At 34.1% G+C, this 18,072-nt stretch overlaps 1 protein-coding gene across 7 annotated transcripts in view; it reads left to right on the top strand.

The window, feature by feature from the left end:
* Positions 1 to 18,072, top strand: part of JMJD1C (jumonji domain containing 1C) — a 254,632-nt gene that overhangs the window by 218,508 nt on the left and 18,052 nt on the right. For 5 of the 7 annotated variants that reach the window (XM_033130717.1, XM_033130712.1, XM_033130715.1 and 2 more), the window contains 9 exons: positions 438 to 610; positions 893 to 3,102; positions 8,051 to 8,252; positions 10,326 to 10,540; positions 11,712 to 11,864; positions 14,917 to 15,006; positions 15,837 to 15,964; positions 16,151 to 16,364; positions 17,231 to 17,445. In XM_033130717.1, the coding sequence (XP_032986608.1) occupies positions 438 to 610; positions 893 to 3,102; positions 8,051 to 8,252; positions 10,326 to 10,540; positions 11,712 to 11,864; positions 14,917 to 15,006; positions 15,837 to 15,964; positions 16,151 to 16,364; positions 17,231 to 17,445 (3,600 nt within the window). The remainder of the gene's footprint in view (positions 1 to 437; positions 611 to 892; positions 3,103 to 8,050; positions 8,253 to 10,325; positions 10,541 to 11,711; positions 11,865 to 14,916; positions 15,007 to 15,836; positions 15,965 to 16,150; positions 16,365 to 17,230; positions 17,446 to 18,072) is intronic. The other 2 variants (XM_033130713.1, XM_033130714.1) reach the window with 2 other exon arrangements.

The following is an 18,072-nucleotide window of genomic DNA, read 5'->3' as shown; positions in this document are numbered from 1 at the left end:
TTGAAAAAGTTTATTCTTTTGACAACAAAAATTGGCAAATGAACTTGATTATAATTTCTGTTTCTGGGGAAATGTATTTTAGGAATAACTAGTTTTATTTTCTATTAGCAACATAATATCCTTTTGATGATAGAATCTCAGGAAATCTTATAAGCTATAGTCTCTAATCATTTACACATTAAAGGCAATGATTTCAAGATCTGCATTCTGCAAAATAAATAATTTCTGGAAATCATTTAATGCTGATTAATTTTTGACATGTGGAAATATCCATATAAATAATTATGTTGGTTACTTATTTTTCTGAATATTTCTCATAAGATGCATTTAGAAAAAGTCACATGCGTCATAAATATTCTTATTAAAGTCCTACTGTGATATTGTGTCTAGCTTTTTCTAGCAACTGAAATCTGATTTGTTGTGCGTTTTTTTAATAGAGTTCTCCCAGCCCTTGGTTACATCAACCCACCCCTGTGACCTCAGCGGATGGTATTGGATTACTTAGTCACATTCCTGTCAGACCTTCCAGTGCAGAGCCTCATCGACCTCTTAAAATTACAGCGCATTCCAGCCCACCATTGACAAAAAGTTTAGTAGATCACCATAAAGAGTAAGTTCCCCAACGCTTAAAAGTTAACAAATACCTTGTCTTTTATAGTTTTTCTTAATTCACTTTTTAAGTAGGTAATTTTACGTTAATAAATGTCTTAAAACTAAGCTTTAAATAAGTAGTATTCTTTCTGTTTTGATAGACTTTCTGATTTACTTGATAATATTAGAGTACATGCAAAGTCGTATTTTACTTTCATAACAGAGTGATACTGCATAGACGCTATCTTTGTATCATACAAGAAAAAGTGATTACAGAAACCTTTGTGTATTTTCTTTACAGAGAATTGGAAAGGAAAGCTTTTATTGAACCATTACGTTCTGTTTCATCCACATCAGCAAAAAATGATCTGGATCTAAGTAGGTCACAGACTGGAAAAGATGGCCACTTGCACAGGCATTTTGTGGATCCTGTGATGAATCAATTACAGAGACCACCCCAGGAGACTGGGGAGAGATTAAACAAATACAAGGAGGAACACCGTCGAATTCTTCAAGAAAGTATTGACGTTGCTCCATTTACAACTAAAATCAAGGCGCTTGAGGGTGAGAGAGATAATTATTCCAGAGTACCATCGTCATCTTCTAGCCCTAAAAGCCATGTCCTCAAACATGACAAGGATGTAGAATGCTCAGTATCAGATCTTTATAAAATGAAGCACTCAGTGCCTCAGAGTTTGCCCCAAAGTAACTACTTCACTACATTGTCTAATAGTGTGGTCAATGAACCACCAAGGTCATACCCATCCAAAGAAGTTTCAAATATTTACAGTGAAAAACAGAGTAATACCCTTGCAGCAGCAGCTAATCCTCAAACTCTGACTTCATTTATATCATCTCTTTCCAAACCTCCACCTTTGATTAAACACCAACCAGAAAGTGAAGGTTTAGTAGGCAAGATACCAGAACATCTTCCCCATCAAATTGCTTCTCACTCAGTAACAACCTTCAGAAATGATTGTAGGAGTCCTACCCATTTAACAGTTTCTTCTACAAATATGCTCCGGAGTATGCCTGCTTTACATAGAGCACCAGTATTTCACCCCCCAATTCATCACAGCCTGGAAAGAAAGGAAAGCAGCTATAGTAGCCTTTCCCCTCCAACTTTAACTCCAGTGATGCCTGTAAATGCTGGTGGGAAAGTTCAAGAATCACAAAAGCCTCCGACTCTAATTCCTGAGCCAAAAGACTCTCAGGCAAATTTTAAGACTTCTTCTGAACAGAATGTGACGGAAATGTGGAAATCTAATAATAACCTCAGCAAAGAGAAAGCTGAATGGCATGTAGAGAAAAGCAGTGGAAAGTCACAGGCTGCTATGGCATCTGTCATTGTACGTCCACCTTCTAGTACAAAACTTGATAGTGTGCCAGCAATGCCGATAGCTTCCAAAGATCGAGTTAGTGAAAGATCTTCAACTGGGGCAAATCAAACAGATTGCATCAAACCAGCAGAAGCTGGAGAGACTGGAAGAATCATTCTGCCAAGTGTGAATTCAGACAGTGCTCACATAAAATCTGAAAAAAACTTTCAGGCGGTCTCACAGGGCGGTGTTCCCAGTTCAGTTGTGTCTGCTGTAAATACATTGTGTAACACCAAAATGGATATATTCACGTCTGCTGCCACTACCACCAGTGTTTCCAGGTGGGGTGGCTCCGAAATAATTTACTCTTTATCAAATACCATTTTGGCCTCTAAATCCTTAGAATGTACCTCTTCAAAAAGTGTCAGTCATTCAGTGGCACAAACACAAGAATGCAGGGTCAGCACCACAGCTACAGTTACACCAGCCAGTAGTAAGACAGGAAGTGCTGTTCAGCCCAGCTCTGGGTTCTCAGGCACAAGTGATTTTATTCATTTAAAAAAGCACAAGGCAGCACTGGCTGCGGCTCAATATAAAAGTAGTAATGTTAGTGAGATTGAGCCTAATGCTGTGAAAAATCAGACATCTTCCGCCGCCCTTCTCTTGGATAGCACTGTAGTCTGTAGTACAATAAACAAAGCAAACTCTGTAGGAAATGGGCAAGCATCCCAGACAAGTCAACCCAACTACCATACTAAACTGAAAAAAGCCTGGCTTACTAGACATTCAGAAGAAGATAAAAATACTAATAAAATGGAAAATTCAGGGAGTTCTGTTTCAGAAATTATTAAGCCATGTTCTGTCAATTTAATAGCCTCTACATCTAATGATATACAAAATAGTGTAGATAGTAAGATCATAGTTGATAAATATGTAAAAGATGATAATAAGGTCAATAGGAGAAAAGCCAAAAGAACTTATGAATCTGGCTCTGAAAGTGGAGACTCTGATGAAAGTGAAAGCAAGTCAGAGCAAAGGACTAAAAGGCAACCTAAGCCAACTTATAAAAAGAAGCAAAACGATTTGCAGAAGAGGAAAGGTGAAATAGAAGAAGATTTAAAACCCAATGGGGTTCTCAGCAGGAGTGCCAAAGAAAAAAGTAAATTGAAGTTGCAGAGCAGCAGTAATAGTGGTAAGTAAATTAATTTTTTATCTCAGATAAAATAGGCTGTATGTTCTTGGCAATCATGGCATGCTTCTCTAAAGATGAGTGAGCTGCGAGGCATCTTTGGACTTGATTTGTATGCCTTAGCATAATATATGTGCTCATTCACCTCATTTCTGTATTTCATGAGTACCCTGTAAGAGGAAATGAGAGAAGATGTAGCTCCCTCCATTTTTAAGAGACTTCTAAAAATATGTTTTATCTTGCACTCATATTGGCAGAAACCCAATGTGTAATTTAGTACCATGTTCCCCCGAAAATAAGACCTACCCGGACAATCAGCTCTAATGCATCTTTTGGAGCAAAAATTAATATAAGACCCAATCTTACTTTACTATAAGACCCGGTTTTATATAATATGAGACTAGATATAATATAATATAATTTATATCATCATATATTATTATTATATTATATGATAATATAGTTATAATTATATTATCATATATTATTATTATATTATATGATAATATAAGTATAATTATATTGTATTCCAGTGCCGGCTCTTACATTAATTTTTGCTCCAAAAGACACATTAGAGCTGATTGTCTGGCTAGGTCTCATTTTTAGGGAAACACAGTAGTTACTTAAAATTTTGACCATTTCTAAGACCTGTAAGAAATGTAGTTAGAGCTGTCACGTCAGAAGTGGATTTCTCATATTTACCTATAACAGGATCTACTTGAAAAAGAAATCTATTCACATACACTTAAAGTCACATGTTTAGAAGAGAATTACTTCAAAGTTGTGTGGAGGTGGCCTGTATCCCACCCTTCTCTCATCTCATGACAAAATTGAAAGGTTATTGAAATTACCTTCTACTTAATGATGCTACTCATTCAAGCAGTCCTTAATGGGTAAAAGTTAAATAAAAGCAGGGGTGGAGGTGATTGTGGTATGTGTGTTCATTTCTGTCCAAGAACATCCATAATAAGTATAAGTTTCATAACTGATAATTACATTTCATTTGTGGCTATAGCGAGACCAAATAAGTGATATTTGCCAGTAATATTCACTATAAAGTGTTTCTATATGTTTTTACTCTAGAAGTAGTTTTTCTCAGTTTGCTTATTTCTTTTTAGGTATGTTGCACAATGCAGAAAGCACTTAATAGTTTCACTATACCGTGTATCCATCCACATACAATATATGAAATATCTGTGACAATGTGGGCATTCAAGAAGTACTTTCACAAGCATTTGGATGCTTGAAGGCTCTTATTTGGGCCTTTTCACTGAGGTTTTCCTCATGCCTGTGTGGAAATCAGAGGCAAAGTGAAGGAGAGAAAAACAGGAGGATGGAATCATAGAAAAGGACAGTCAGGAAGTGAAAGAACGAAGGAACAAGCTCAACTAGAGAGAGAGGCTGACAGACTGAAATGCAAATATAGTCAGAAGAAAGGAAGAGAGGGAGATTGACAACGAAGGATACCTGCCATTTATTTGAGTATCGGATTGCATACAGTGTTGCCTTTTCTTTCTCATGTGTTCTTCTTACTTTCCCAATGAATTCTTAAGAAGCTTAGTGTGGTCAATAATTGTTTCTCTTCCATCACCGAACATTTCTTTGGTGCTGGGTATTCAAATACTTGAGTTAAACTTACAGGAAACAAAGATAGGAAACTTCTAATTTTTAACACTTAGAAAACTCTTATGAAGTCAAATGTATAAATTAACTCTTAATGATAGTACATATTCTGTTTTCATTTTGAGATTAAATGTCCATGTTCCCACTGTACAGAGTCCTAAGACTGGAATCAGCACTTTTTTTTCAAGTTGTTACAGTCAAATTTCCCCTACTTAGTACTAACATCAGAGAGGCTATGTTAAATCCCATTTATTCCCAAATCCAAAATAATAATAAGTGACTATTAAATACCATCTATTAATTATGGGTAGAGTTGATGTACTGTTGTTCTCCAAATTGGGAGTATGTAAATCTGATTTCAAAACCTGCGTAGATGATCTGCCTCATGGATTAAATACGACCTTTATCCTTCTAATGTTCATCGGGGTTGTCATCAGCCCCAGTCATAGTGAATCAAAAAGAGTGAGTTAAGTCTGCACTTAGAGAATGTAATATGATTACATACACTATTATACAAATATAATTATATACACAAATGCACGTATAATTGTGTGTTTCTTAGTACATTCTAAATCCAAGTATAATAGATTTTGCTTTATCTCCTGTTTTGCAATGTCTTCCTATCTGCTGCTTTCTGTTACCAATAATTAAAAGTTGGCTGCTTTTCCATGACTAATTTTCTAATATTATTTTTATTTCATGAACTGAAGTTGCCCATCAAATTTAAATATATCTGTAAGTCCCATGATACACAATACCAGTAGTTTAACTGTAATCAGAGTTAAGTACTCTATCTCAAGAAATATTTTTTAAAGTGATGGCATATCAGAGATTAAAAGTTAATATGTATTTGTTACTAATTTTTTTTCCTTCCTAGTTTTCAGTTGCTAGAACAGCTATTTGAGGATTTGGTAGTAAATTGACAACAAAGGGTTGAAAAGTTTTTACAGTATAGAGGAAGTAGAAATATCCATTGAGTTAAGTATTTTTTGTTGACTAAGTGTCTTAATCTCAAAGTTTTAGATTTTTAGATGTTGCCAATAAATTAGATATATCAAATTGAAAGATGAGGTTTTATTTATTGTACAAACATAGTAGAATTTATAAAAGAAATTTGCTTATAGTGTTCTGTGGCCTGGCCAAAGCAAAAATTATAATGTCAAAAACTGTTCATATTACCTTGGTCTTCATGTCTTTGTAATTCATTTATTCATTTTTAAAACAACAAAAAAGCTCTTGAGTATATATTTTGTGTCACGGAATTGAGATTTGCTTTGAAATGTCTGATATTATACTACTATTGGAATTGTTCACAGTGGTATGGTTATCCATACTCTCTGAGCTGTTCCATTATTTGGAATGTAAAAGCATATTAGTTAATAGCCATCTCCTAGTCAAAATAGAAATAGATTGCATTTAGTTTATTCTAGTGTAGTGAATTTTTTAAAAAGTAAATAAGTGATGGGAAGCGAGTGTGCCAAATAAAAAGTTATCAGCAGTGTACCATCTTTGTTGTTCATTCTAACTTCTAAAAGCTCTGAACTTTTTATACAATCCATAGGAAAAATCTGTCTTATACACAGCAAAGGAAACAACAAACCTTTTACACAAGCCTTCTGGAAACATTTTTATTCCATAATTGGTGTGTGTATATGCATAGGTGTTTCTGTAATGGATTAAGCCAAATGGCTCCTTTCCCTAAATTAGAGACAGAGAGGGGAGAACTTGTAGAGAACCAGGCAGCATTTCTAGAAGTGCTTAATAAGTGGAGCTGATTTTAAATGGGCCATACTGGAGTTTAAACACAATCCTTCCTATCTTAAGATGTGTGATCTTACTGTAATTGTACTGTATACACTGTGGACAGGTGATAGTGGGAGCTCAAGACAGAAGTTTTGCTGCAAGTTTCTGCAAGAAGTATATAGTCTCAGAATAGTTGTTCTGCTTCTGATCCACAAAATGGGCATGATTAGAAAACACAAGGATAGGAAATGCAATGTATTCTTTCAGCATGACAGAAATAGCAAACTATGTAAATCTCATGTCTGATGTATAGGTACACTAATATGGGCAGTATAAACACACTTATAAAAGTGAACAATTATAATAAACAGGATAAACAATTAAAATAAACATAGGTTTATTTTAAATTAATATATTTGTAAAAATTTAATAGGAAACTTAATTTGTGTATGTTTTGTATTCTTCCTGCTCTATAGAGGACTGATTATTTGAGCCAATGTTATTACAGCAGTTAAGTTCAAGTTAATAAAAGTGATGGAGCTACGATGTAGACTATAGTATAATTAACATACTATAAATATATAATTTTTTCCTGCAATATATAGAGGGTGCCAAAAAATGTATACACATTTTAAGAAAGGAAAAAACTGTATTAATCGTAGTACTCAATATATACCAATCACAAAAGATGAATACAAGTCACGTTTGATTTCTGCTATTACAAGAGGTGTTCAAAGTCGTTACTGTCAGCGTCCAGACACTTCTGATTATGGCAAACTACTGCTTGAGCATAGATAACATCTCTTAAAATGTGTATACATTTTTTTGGCACCCCTGGGATATATAATTTTTCCTGCAGTTTTTTGGTTTTCTTTAAACTTCTTCTGTGATGCCCTTTTTCTCTATTATCAAAAACGACAGCCAAGTTAATGTTGGCTCTTTTCCTTCCTTCAAATCCTTTTATTTTTCTAAAAGATAGTGTTTCCATCAATACTGATATCAAATGGAGGGCATTATAATAAGGGTGACATATTAAGAGAAATAGCTTCCTTTCTCCCAAATATCGGTATTATAAAATCACCACTAGTCTTAAAGAGCCACACTTAGCTTGGAGAAGTATTTTAAAACATAAGTATGTTGAAACTAGTCTGTAAGAAGAATTAACTTTCGGACTTTAGGCTCTTCTTGTGGAACACGAAAGAGCTTCCTCCTACATTTTCCAAATTTTTGTGTAGAATGGCTGTATTTTTAGCTATAGATTTACTGATAAAATAAATGATTCTTGTGTTTGCTATTACACAAATACAAATAGATGTAAAGATTTCGGTCAGCTACAAGACTTAATCATATCTGCATTTCCAGTATACTGACATAGAGTTCATTTGGTTAGTGGAATAATAAGTAAAAGTGCTGCTTTGGACTTTCTACTTATTAATGAGTAACTAGAAATATATAATCTCTTTGCTTCTTTTCAAAACAATTAATATACGGTCACAATTGTATGATTGACTTGAATTTTCATCTCAAGGAGTGTACTTTTCTAAAAAGGTATAATCTTGCTAATACTTTCCTACTGGTTTTACAGCTGGCATCCCTCGTTCAGTATTAAAAGATTGGCGTAAAGTCAAGAAGCTGAAGCAAACTGGGGAATCCTTTTTACAGGATGACTCCTGCTGTGAGATAGGGCCTAATTTGCAAAAGTGTCGAGAATGTAGACTTATTCGGAGTAAAAAAGGAGAAGACTCAACCCATTCACCAGTATTTTGTAGATTTTACTACTTTAGACGGTAAGTGAAAATACATAATTGGGGGAAAGTATGTTTATTAGATACTAGAAATTATACTATCATTCTGAGGGTCCCTTCTGGAGACAGGACTGAGTCTTTGAGCCTCCTTGTTACTGAAATATAAAAGAATATTAAACTTTTTTAGTGCTGAATTTAATAATAGCTAACTGTTGGACTAAATCCATATTTACGTTGCTACATATATCCATATAGCCTTTCTCTTCTGAGATTTATTCTTAATGAGAAAATACCAGTATTTTTTCCTACTAGTTTGATGTAAAGATTTTTTTAAACATTTACATACTTTGGCCAAAACAGTGTTGCATTTATACCTGTACATTAGCTAATAATCACATAGTCTATAAATCTACGTATTTTAGGCATTATAATAAAGTCAGTGCATTACGTTGGAATACCCCCAAACTTTTGTCTTGTTAAACATAGTTAGCTATGAAAATATGAGTTCTAAAATGACAGGAAGGATTTGTTAGTACCATGTCACATTTCATAGGTTTTGTAGTAAATATAAAAACAACTTAAAGTTATTAATAATCTATATACTACTATAATAATATTACTAAATACTTTAATTACTAAAAACTTACAGATAGACTTGTAAGAGTGCAATTAAAGAATAACTGGGTAACCCAACCACTAGAGATTAATGTCTCAGATTCTAGAATCAGTCATTCTTGGGTTTCAGTCCAGCTCTGTCCCTTAATTCCTGTATGACTTCATTAGCTGTGGTTGAACTACAGCTAAGCCTGACTCATCTTCATAATGTGAATGGTAGTGGTACCTACCCACCTCAGAGACGTTTCATGAAGATTAAATAAGATAAAGTACACAAAGTCCTTACTGTAGTACCAAGCACGTATAAAATGCTCTATTAATGTTAGTTGCAGTTATTTTCCTAATCGTTATCACCTTCTTCCTAAGAATAAGAAGTTAGACACTTTGCTCTGGCAAATATATTATGCTGGTGGCCCAGTAGAGAGATCCCAAAAGTATGTATATGTTGGAAGTCAACAAGTTCTATATTATTTCTTCATGATCTTTCCAGCTAATAATCCCCAACTTCAAAAAATAGTTACACAAGGTAGTAGTGTACATGGAAGTGCAGAAAAAATGAAAAAGGAATCAACAGGAAAGTAGGTTTGAAGAGATAAGAAAATCTTAGAAAAGTGAAGGAAAGAACTGTTTCAAGTATGGATAATAACATAAACCTGAAATAAGATGATGATGGGTTATAACAAAGGGAGAAGTTTGGTTTTAAAATAAAGGGAAAGGGTAAGGTAAAAGTATGGGGAAAAGAGGTGAAAGGAAATGGTGGTGGCATCTATTTGAAAAATGCGGAATGACTTATAATAAACTTTCGATATCCCCAATTTGAGAATAGAACAATTACAAAGCTAATTGAGGAATAAACACCAGCTAGTAAGAGAATGGCAATTTTGCCTTCCATTTACCCTAAATCTCTCTGAATTGAGTAGCTACATTAATTGGATGTCAGAAGCTAAAAGGAGAGAAGCAGTTGGGTTCCTAATAAACTTATCCTTGTTCCTCTAAATCACATTAATAAAGTGTCATTTTGATTAATTAAAAATATGTATGTGTACTTGGCATTTTTTTAATTCAGTGAAAAAGAGAAAGTCTTAAGGTGATTTAAGGCATTTTCAACTGTAGAGTTTCCTGATTTAGATTATGTATAACATAACAGCATGCCCTAGGCAGCATTTGGCTACCATTTTAAATTTGTTCACATCAAACACTTGGATGTAGTTTTCATTTGATTGGAGTTAAGTAATTAAGTGATACAGGAATTCTTATTTCTTGAAATAACCTAAAATTGGTGCTGTTTATCATTGCTTTTTGTGTAATACTCTGGGAGTCATCTTAAGTTGTTTAAATTTAATTAATAAAGTGTATGTGTATATGGACTACCCTGTTTTCTTGTGTTTTAATTGTAAATATAATTCTGTATATTTAACATAAAAATATATAAATTAACAACTGCAAAATAACTGGGGCTGGTTATGTGGTATCTAATGCTTTTATGTTTTAATGTTTCAGATTATCATTTAGTAAAAATGGAGTGGTTAGAATAGATGGTTTCTCTTCTCCTGACCAATATGATGATGAAGCTATGAGTTTATGGACACATGAAAATTATGAAGATGATGAACTAGACTTAGAAACTTCAAAATACATCTTGGATATAATAGGTGATAAGTTTTGTCAATTAGTAACATCTGAGAAAACAGCTTTGTCCTGGGTGAAAAAGGATGGTAAGGAAGTTAAATACTTAAAATATGCAGTTGTATAAATTTCGTTTTAAGAATTTCTCTTTGAAGTATGTTTAATCTGTGGGAGAAGTCCCTGTTCTTACCTAGTCTTGCTTCCTTTTAATTTTGATGACACTTATTATGTGGAAATACACGGGTATGCATTTAAGGTAATGGATATTTTGAGGTTGAGGTTGAATTGAATGGATTAACCATTCATAAAATCACAATAGCACTTTGCTGTTTCTGCCATTATGACATAGTTTAACATGTTAAAAACACTTCGGATGCGAAATTGGGAGATATCAGCATTTGCCATATGAAGACATACTCCATCTCAGTTACTTAAATTTTTAATCTGGTGTGGTTCATCAAAGTCTTAGAGTTAGATGTTATATTTGAATCTCAACTTTTTCTACTCCTACCGTGTTTCCCAGAAACTAAGACCTAGCCGGACAGTTATCTCTAACACGTCTTGAAATCAGCTCTAGCCGGACAATCAGCTCTAACGCGTCTTTAGGAGCAAAAAGTAATATGAGACCCGGTGTTATATAATATAATGTATTGCATTGTATTGTATTATATAAAACTGGGTCTTATGTTATAGTAAAATAAGACCAGGTCGTATATTAATTTTTGCTCCAAAAGACGCATTAGAGCTGATTATCCGGATAGGTCTTATTTTCAGGGAAACACGGTAGCTTAACTGTCTATGAAATGGGAATGATAACTACTCATAGATTTGTTTAGAACGTAGTCATATTAATTGTGTTTACTTATGTATATCACCTATCATGACTAAGTGCTGTAAATGGTAGCATCTTTTCCTTCCCCTCCCTTAAATCAGTGGTTTGTACCCCACGGGACATTTAGCAATGACTGGAGACATTTTTGGTTACATAAACTGAAAGATGTCAGGGTAGAGTACTAACATCTAATGGGTAGAGGCCACAGATACAACTAAACATCTTACAGTGCATGAGGTACTACCCCACAACAGAATTTTTTAATTCAAAATGTCAAAAATGTCAAGATTGAGAAACTTTCAATTAGATGTAAGTATATTTTCTGAAGGGAATTAGTAATTACTTCAAGATCTGCTGTTGATCTTTAGTTAATATAGCCTCCAAAGTTCCTGGTTTGCCTTTTACATTTTTGTGTTTATGTGTTTCAGCTAAAATTGCCTGGAAAAGAGCAGTGAGAGGAGTTCGGGAGATGTGTGACGCATGTGAAGCAACATTGTTTAACATTCACTGGGTCTGCCAGAAGTGCGGCTTTGTGGTCTGCTTAGACTGTTATAAGGCAAAGGAAAGGAGGAGTTCTAGAGGTTGGTTTACAACTTCATATAAATTGAAACTTTTTATAATTTTCATTTCTCTAGGACCACTCATCTGGAAAATTAGATGTGTAGTATTTTTTTCTACCTTCCTTAATTACAAATATATAGCATTAAGGAAATTTTGTGACATTTGTTTTTAAAAAGGAGTAGCTACAGTTTATGAATGGCAAGATATTCTAGAATAAAACTCCATTTATAGTAGTAACTCGGTTTTCGAACGTAATCCGTTCCGGAAGACCATTCGCATTCTGAAACATTTGAAAACCGAGGCACAGTTTCCCTATAGAAAGTAATGGAAAATGGATTAATCCGTTCCAGACCTTTAAAATCAACCCCTAAAACTGCAAATTTAGTGTGAATTTTACTATCTAATGATACCACATAGATCCATAAAATTTACGATGTTCGTAAACCAAAATGTTCAACGGAGACGTTTGAAACCGACGTACTACTGTATATCTTTTTAGCCTGATTAGTAGATTCACCCTCACCCTCTCATTTCAAGCAGTTCCTTACTGTAGCCCAAATTTATATTAGGCTTTACCGTTTTTAAATGTTAACGTGTAGGTGCCTGAAGTCCCTTCTAGACCTGTTAATAACACAGCTACCTAATACTGGTAATATTGAAAATATGAAGTTATTTGGGGTAAAGCCTTAATAAAATGAGAGGATTCAAATTGTGCAAGTATTAGAAGTAAAATCATGTTTAGTGGTAGACTGTTCAATGTCTAAAAAAATAAATGTCATTTTCATTCCATTCAGCTCTTTTTCGTAGTGGTATATTAGATAGATGAACCATGGTTTATCCATCAGTATCTTTTCCACTGATAGGATTACTAAACCTCATCCTTTCTGATCCTTTTTTTATATACCCAGCACTTACCAAAGAGACCTGAGCAAGTAGGCAAGCATGTCCAAACATTTGCTAAGTGTTATTGTGATGTGCAGAAGATACTAAATACGAATAAAATGGGAAACCATAATAAAGAATGCATTTTATGAAATTAAGTATCTTCAAAACCATGAAAATACATTTGGATATTTTCAGTTGATGGAAGTAGCTGCATTGCTATAAAACTTCATGACATACATTTTATCTTTTTCTGGTTCCATATTTTGTTTTCCGTTTGCCAAATTAAAAAGAAATTAATTCATGCTTTGCTATATTGTGTGTATGTGTGTGTGTGTGTTTACACACACACACACACACACACATACACACATGAATCCTGTTTTGAAAAAAATAGGGTGTGTGTATAATAAACCTAAAGGGTTGTATTGCTATTGATTTTCAGTTATTAATTTTGAAAGTATAGTCTTGTCATTCACCATATCAATTTTTTTTAGTATAATCTATGTCTTGAGTTATAGTCTATTATCTATGTATCTCCTTATTTCACTGTTAAATGTTGTAATTAACTTACATTGACTGCCTTATAGCTTATAGCTTTATATGGTGGTAATTAACATAAGTGTCTAAAATGTAAGCAGTTAGAAAACATTTACAAATTACAGTGGTACCTTGGTTTTCGAACGTCTCTGTTAATGAACATTTCAGTTCACGAACGCTGTAAATTTTATGGATCTGTAGTATCATTAGATAGTCAAATTCATGCTAAATTTGCAGTTTTAGGGGTTGATTTTAAAGGTCTGGAACGGATTAATCCATTTTGCATTACTTTCTTTGGGGAAACCGTGCCTCAGTTTTCAAATGTTTCAGAACTCAACTGGTCTTCCGGAACGGATTATGTCCAAAAACCAAGGTACCGCTGTACTATGTAGGCTTTGGAGGGGAAAGTCAGAAAGCTTTTTAAAAACCAGTTTTAGACTGGATTTGAACTTTATTTAGTATGAGACTTTTTTGTGAAATAATGGTTTTAGATTTTTTTATGCTGAATTTAATGAGCTGTGTAATATTTATTGAAGCTTTTAAAGCCACATCATTAGTAGCTATCTATGTCATTAAATTTATAGAGTAGATCTTAAGCTCAAAGTATTCAGTAGTTTTCCTGTGTATGTATATGCCTTATGCTATTTCTTACTATGTTTACCACTCCAGGTATGGAGCCTTCTTTGAAGTCAAAAGTATCAATTAAATAACTACTGTTAAACAACTTTTGAGGCCAAAATCTCTTCTGAAAGAAAGGGTTTATTGAGCCAAATGCTAGCTGGGAAGACCAGGACCTGGGGCATGCAATCCGACCTACAAACATGTCCGAAGTCCTGGAGTTGAAGGGCTCTTTCCATACATTATGTATAGAGGGAGAAAGATTTAAGTTGTTTTGAAAGAATTTACGTTTGGTTACAGATAGACAAGGGGGGAGGGGTGGGAAAAAGGGAAGCGGGGGACAATTCTAGGGTAGGTACACAGTCTGTAAGGAAGAAATATTTATTGCTTTTGATGGGTTATGGGGAACATTCCTGAAAATTCCTGCATAATGATGCAGTGGTGGATGGTGATCAGTACAGAAATTGATTTAAAGTTCCAACATAGATTCAGGAATATGAGCAGTCTACTGTTAGTTGGCCCACAGCTATTAATGGGTTAACCCTTGTCTCTTTCTCTCACTCTTTGGTGCTTTGTAATTTAGGACATCTCAGAATTTTTCTTCTTTCACTATAAAGTAGCAACTTTTTCACATATCTCATGACAATTCTACATGTCTTTGAAGCATGAAAGAAAATGATTTGCAATAGCATCAAACTTTGTATCAGATTGTTTAGGCAAAAGCCATGTTTGGCACAGAAAATAGCTAAGAGTTCGAGGATTAGCTACAGAGAAGCTAGAATCAGACAGAAGATAGAGGTGACTAATACATTAATAATAAAGAATGGTCATTTTAGAAAAGGCTAACGTCAATTTATATCCTGTTTTTATAAAATTCTTAAAATGGTGGGTCTTTTTTTTTAAAGAACCATATATTTGAAGCCTACTGTTGACATTTTATATAATCATTAACCTCTTTATATATAAGCCATTAATTTTATATAATTATAAAACCATGACTGATATAAAAATACATATGTTACAATCTTACAGATAAAGAACTATATGCTTGGATGAAGTGTGTGAAGGGACAGCCTCATGATCACAAGCATTTAATGCCAACTCAAATCATACCTGGTTCTGGTAAGTATAAATGTACATTATTTACTTAGCAGTGTAACTGCTCTTGGTTGTTCCAGATTATTTGGGCATGTGGAGGAGTATAATAGAATGGAGAGGTAAGGTTTATCAAGTCTTTAAATTGTTTTTGCTCAGTTCTTAGAACCCTCTGTGTAATGAAACTACCCTGCATCCCTGAAAATAAGACCAAGCCAGACAATCAGCTCTAATGAGTTTTTTTGGAGCAAAAATTAATAATAATTCCCAGTATTATATGTATTATATTATGTTATGTTATATTTATTATATTATTATATATATTACATTATAGTATATTATACCCAGTCTTATGTTAGATAAGACCCAGTATTATATCATATCATATCATATCGTATATTATATAAGACTGGGTTTTGTAGTATAGTAAAATAAGACCAGGTCTTATAGTATTAATTTTTGCTTCAAAAGACGCATTAGAGCTGATTGTCCAGCTAGGTCTTATTTTGGGGGACACACAGTAGCAAAAAAGGGCCAGCCCCAGTGACTAAGATAAAGCTACAGAGGAACCATATTAAAAGGGGAAAACTAGAATGTCATGAAAAAGTTTATTACAGATTTATGATGAAAGGATGCTCTCCCCCCCCTTTTTTTTTTAACATACTCAACTTTTAATAATAGAGGTAAGAGAAAAGAATAGAGAACATGAATTTGGATTAATGATCAAACCTGAAGTTGATGGAAGGGATGAAGAAAAAGGCATTAGAAAACCTCTACAAGAAAAATGGGGAAAAATAATTCATAATCTTAACAATTAGTTATAATCTTTTTTTATTAACCACTATTATGTTTTGTAGTTTTGACAGATCTTCTAGATGCGATGCACACTCTTAGAGAAAAATATGGTATTAAATCCCATTGTCATTGTACTAACAAACAGAATATACCAGTTGGTAATTTTCCTACAATGAACGGTGTGTCTCAAGTGAGTATAAATCTCTAATTATTCAAATAAAATGCATGGTTAAATTAATTTAGATACTTGAAATCCAGTTCAGGACTTGTATTTTATAAATTATGTTTTCTGTGTTACTGTATAAATATAACTACTACTTTTAACTCTGAATAATGAAGAGATAGTATTTTAAAATTAATTGTTCTACCTTTGTAGGTTTTACAGAATGTTCTTAATCACAGTAATAAAATTTCTCTGTGCATGCCTGAGTCTCAGCAGCAAAATACCCCTCAGAAGTCTGAGAGTAATGGCAGCAACAGTCCAGGGAGTGATGTTAGCACAGACAGCAAGTTAACTCCTCCGGAGTCCCAGTCACCACTGCACTGGTTAGCAGATCTTGCAGAGCAAAAGGCCAGAGAGGAAAAAAAAGGTAAATATAATTAATTATCTAAGTATACAATTGACCCTTGAATGACACAGGTTTAAATTGCCTGAGTATCTTTATGTGTCTGTTTTTTCTTCAATAAATACCTGCACTGTTTTCAATTTGTGGTTGGGAGTCCACAGATGTAGAGGGTCAACTATATGCATTTATCGACATCATTTTATATAGGGGACCTGAGCATCCATGGATTTTGGTAATCTGTCGAGTGTGGGGGGGGGGGGCCGGGAGTCCTGGAACCAATTTCCCACAGATATCGAGGGACGTTTTGGGTTAGTCAAAAGTTATACACAGATTTTTGACTGCCTGGGGAATTGGCACCCCTATCTTCCCACATTGTTTAAGGGTGAACTATATAATAGTTACAACCAACAATGTACTATTACACATGAATGTACTATTCACTCAAAACAATTTACTTTTGTCTTTTGCTTGCATTATAGGTTAGGTTCAGTAAAACATTTGTCTTCTCTTATTAGGAACGTGCCTCCCTATGGTTGCATCCAATTTAGTTGCAGAATCATTTGTGGATGAGCATATCAGTAAAGCCACCAGGGCAATAGATTTGTTACTTACTTATACTTTCTCTCTGTTCCTTTTTCTTACCTATACTTTCTATCAGGTATAAACTCAGCTAAATGTCTAAGATATTGAGGAAGGCCTTTTCATATTCAAACTGTTTGACTCCATTTTGAAGGATTAACCTATCCTCTGGTGTGTGTTAAGGTGAATTAATTGAATTAGTCACTGGTGCTACTGGTTTTAACTCACTATAAAATATAGGGTGCCAGTTTTGTCTGTACTTTGGCAGCATGCTTAATTTTATTTGAATTTTGTAAAATGATTTATTTCAGAAAACAAAGAATTTGCCCTTGAACAACCAATTAAAGAAGAGAAAGAACAGGACAATCCTGATTCTCCAAACAGCAGAACATCACCTCCTGTGTCCCAGAATAATGAACAAGGCTCAACTTTACGGGATTTACTGACCACAACAGCTGGCAAGCTACGTGTGGGTTCTACAGATGCTGGCATTGCTTTTGCACCAGTATATTCAATGGGAACCCCAGTAAGTGAGCTAACATATTGTGGCTTTCACATGGGCCTTAAATTTAGATGATTTGGAGATTTGGTTGTGAACTATACAATAAATAGATGCAGTTGAAATCAATATACCAAAATATTAGGCATATTCATATTTGCATTGTAACTCATAAAAGCTTGAGACTTTTTTTCCAAGGTGAAAAAGGTTGGGGGAGAGGCATTCTGACTCCAGAAGAACCCTAAGATACTCCTTCAGATTTTGAAAACCATCTGCCTAGTGGGGGAAAAAATATGGAAGTAGATGTTTTGTTACTTAAAATATTTAGAAATAGATTTTTGCTTTAATTACTCACCAAAGAAAAATAAAAGCAGACTAATTGTATAGATAGACATAAATTTTTAGTGGTTTTTAAAGTATATGGGGAATTCCCCCTGTCTGTTCTTTCTCTCTGCCCCAGTCGTAAAACAATAGGAAAGGTAGGAAGGCCAAACTTCTATTTTCTGCATACCTGGCCTCACATGGAGACCACCAAACTTCTGGTTCCCATCTGTCAGGAACAGTGTAAGCAGTAGAGATTCATATCCACTGACATAATTACCTATTCTTGCAGACAGGTATATTGTTTGTGTTGGTTGTTTGCTATGTTAGTAG

Source organism: Rhinolophus ferrumequinum, chromosome 16, assembly GCF_004115265.2.
Source record: "Rhinolophus ferrumequinum isolate MPI-CBG mRhiFer1 chromosome 16, mRhiFer1_v1.p, whole genome shotgun sequence".
Classification (NCBI taxonomy): Eukaryota; Metazoa; Chordata; class Mammalia; order Chiroptera; family Rhinolophidae; genus Rhinolophus; species Rhinolophus ferrumequinum.
This window is presented reverse-complemented; position numbering and strand designations above follow the sequence as displayed.